The sequence below is a fragment of the Plasmodium fragile genome (genome assembly GCF_000956335.1).
Source record: "Plasmodium fragile strain nilgiri unplaced genomic scaffold supercont1.222, whole genome shotgun sequence".
NCBI lineage: Eukaryota > Apicomplexa > Aconoidasida > Haemosporida > Plasmodiidae > Plasmodium > Plasmodium fragile.
The window spans coordinates 1-1,751 of NW_012192802.1; the positions used below are offsets into that span (position 1 = coordinate 1).

The 1,751-nt window shown below is 47.3% G+C and overlaps 1 protein-coding gene across 1 annotated transcript; it reads left to right on the forward strand.

The window, feature by feature from the left end:
* Positions 1-61: 61 nt before the first annotated feature.
* Positions 62-1,150, forward strand: AK88_05671 (uncharacterized protein; the record flags this gene model as incomplete). Its single annotated transcript, XM_012483273.1, has 1 exon — positions 62-1,150. One exon carries the CDS (start codon positions 62-64, stop codon positions 1,148-1,150), a length of 1,089 nt encoding a protein of 362 aa, XP_012338696.1.
* Between the last annotated feature and the right edge of the window lie 601 nt (positions 1,151-1,751).

The following is a 1,751-nucleotide window of genomic DNA, read 5'->3' on the forward strand; positions in this document are numbered from 1 at the left end:
ATGGGAAAACGTCAAAGACGACTATTTGCAGATTGTCGTGCAGGAGTTTGCGCCGCATTCGATGCGGGACGCAAACGGGCATAGTAGTTCCTTGCATGCTCCTACCACAAACCAGGCTTTATCAGGGCACAATGTTTCATTCACCGTGGATCCATCCACGGACACCGAAGGAACAGATCCATGTCCACCGCATGAACATGACCCATGGAGTTGTATGGAAACCATACAGTTAGCAACGGACACTTCTCCACCTAACGCACATGACCCCGATCGATGGAGTTGTATGGAAAACATACAGTTCCCAACGGGCCCTTGTCCACCGAATGCACACGACCCCGATCCATGGAGTTGTATGGAAAACATACAGTTACCAACGGAACCTTCTGCATCTGACGCCGATGACCCCGATACATGGTGTTGTATGGAAACTATACAATTACAAACGGACCCTTGCCGACCTCATGACTGCGATCCATGGAGTTGTATGGACACCATGCAGTTAGAACAACAAGAGCCTCCTTCTTCCCTTGCATACTCTTCCGACCCCGGGAATGAATGCCGGATCCCCGACCACACTAATTGGATTAACTGGATTGACCGCAACAAATACCTTTTGCGGCAGTGCATGACGCAGCCGTGGTTTTTGCAATTAAAAGTGGATTGGAAACAATACCTGCGCGAGCACATGGTGGCAAACGAGGACAACGTAGTATCCGGGCAGCGTGCACTCCGTGAGCGTGGCAATATCCCATCCGTAGACATCAAGAAAGATGCATGGAAAAAGTGGGTCGAACAGCAACATCAGCAAATGAGTATGTATGGCCCGGAGCAGCAGTGGTTCCAACATTTGTTGCATAATGTACAGGAGGAGACAGTACCGGCAAAAGGCGAAGTACCACGAGTAGCAAAACACTTAGAGGTGGAAAACGTGAATGCAGCACAACAGATGCTAAGAGTGCGCGTTGCACCACGCTCGCAACTGCATCCGCAATCTTACATGAAAAAACGGGTAACCGCTAAAATATGGATACTGCTCCTTGCATTAATCATAGAACAGTGCGAGGTCGACAGGCGTTTGCAGGATAGGGAGTTATATGTGGATGACCTATTGCAGAAGCTCTGCCATTCGGATGACGTCAGGGGTATGTAGGAATGTACATAGGGACACCTGATAACAGCAGATACCTGTTCCCCCTTATTCTACATACACAGTATACCTCTAGTTTACATTATTCTATATCTTCCTTTTTTTTGTTTCTGCTCTGTTCTGCTTACTTGTGCTTACTTGTGCTTTTGTTTCGTTCTTTTTCTGTGTAGTGCACTTCTTTTAACATGACCATAGCAACAGGTGGGTACCGGTTAAATGCATATAACATGTAGATTTAACTGAATAATATGAACGGGTCGTATTCTCCTTTATGTGAAGTTAATTATTAAAACATGCGCAAGTGCATTCTAAGAGTATAGTGTAGAACTAATATAGAATGCGAATACGCATTCGAGTATACGGAGCGCTTGTCTCTCCGAGCAAACGCGTCGACCAACGCGGCCAGGTGTAACCACGATTCGACGAAGTAGCCGAGTGTAATAAAGGAGGGAGAGATTGTCTCTCCGAGCAAACGAGGCCGCGTAAAGGCGATTGTCCGAGTAATGCGACCGAGTGTAACAACGATTCGACGAAGTAGCCGCGTGTAAGAACGAGGACAGATTGTCTCTCCGAGCAAACGTGGCCAAGTGCAAGACCGATTCGA